Source organism: Penaeus monodon, chromosome 15, assembly GCF_015228065.2.
Source record: "Penaeus monodon isolate SGIC_2016 chromosome 15, NSTDA_Pmon_1, whole genome shotgun sequence".
Taxonomy (NCBI): domain Eukaryota; kingdom Metazoa; phylum Arthropoda; class Malacostraca; order Decapoda; family Penaeidae; genus Penaeus; species Penaeus monodon.
In genome coordinates, this window is record NC_051400.1 from 15,035,800 (window position 1) to 15,036,381 (window position 582).

Below are 582 nucleotides of genomic sequence, written 5' to 3' on the forward strand. Positions count from 1 at the left end.
CTTGAACTTCCCATCGGAGGACTTTCTGTCGAGGAGGTAGGTGACCTGGCCGTAGTCATCGGAGTCGGGGTCGACGGCGGTCACGACGGCGACCTGAGTTCCCGGAGGAGCGTCTTCGCGGATAGTCAGGTTGGACGGAGGGTTCACGAAAACGGGGTTGTTGTCGTTTTCGTCGATCACCTGGGCGAGGAAGGGTCAAATAAATGTTGTAAGTTGTTATTATTTTTACTTATTAGAAAGGATAGGGAAGAAGGTTGTGTTGAAAGGGAACGACCTGATACTGGATCGAAAAATGTCAAAGAGAGCTAAAATAAGGCTTTGTAAATTATCCAACATTCTTCCTAAGTCCGTGAGTCTTCCACTTACCTGGACAAGGACATCAACAAAACTGGAGCGAGGAGGAACACCCGAGTCGGTCGCTTCCACAGAGAAGTTAAGCCAGGAAGATACCTCTCGGTCGACTCGGTCAGCTACGACGATCTCGCCGGTCTCGTGGTCCAGGTTGATGAGAGACAGGATTGTTGGAGGTCCCTTCAAGAGAAAAGCATTACGCCCGGCTGTTAGTCTGTGCATACACACTTC

General features: G+C 50.2%; 1 protein-coding gene across 1 annotated transcript in view; it reads right to left on the reverse strand.

Annotated features, from left to right (window-relative positions):
- The window catches only part of LOC119581772 (cadherin-23-like), a gene marked incomplete in the record, with an annotated part of 64,191 nt that overhangs the window by 8,907 nt on the left and 54,702 nt on the right, over positions 1-582 (reverse strand). Inside the window, 2 exon segments of the mRNA XM_037929905.1 lie at positions 3-180; positions 367-531. Coding sequence (XP_037785833.1) covers positions 3-180; positions 367-531 — 343 coding nt within the window.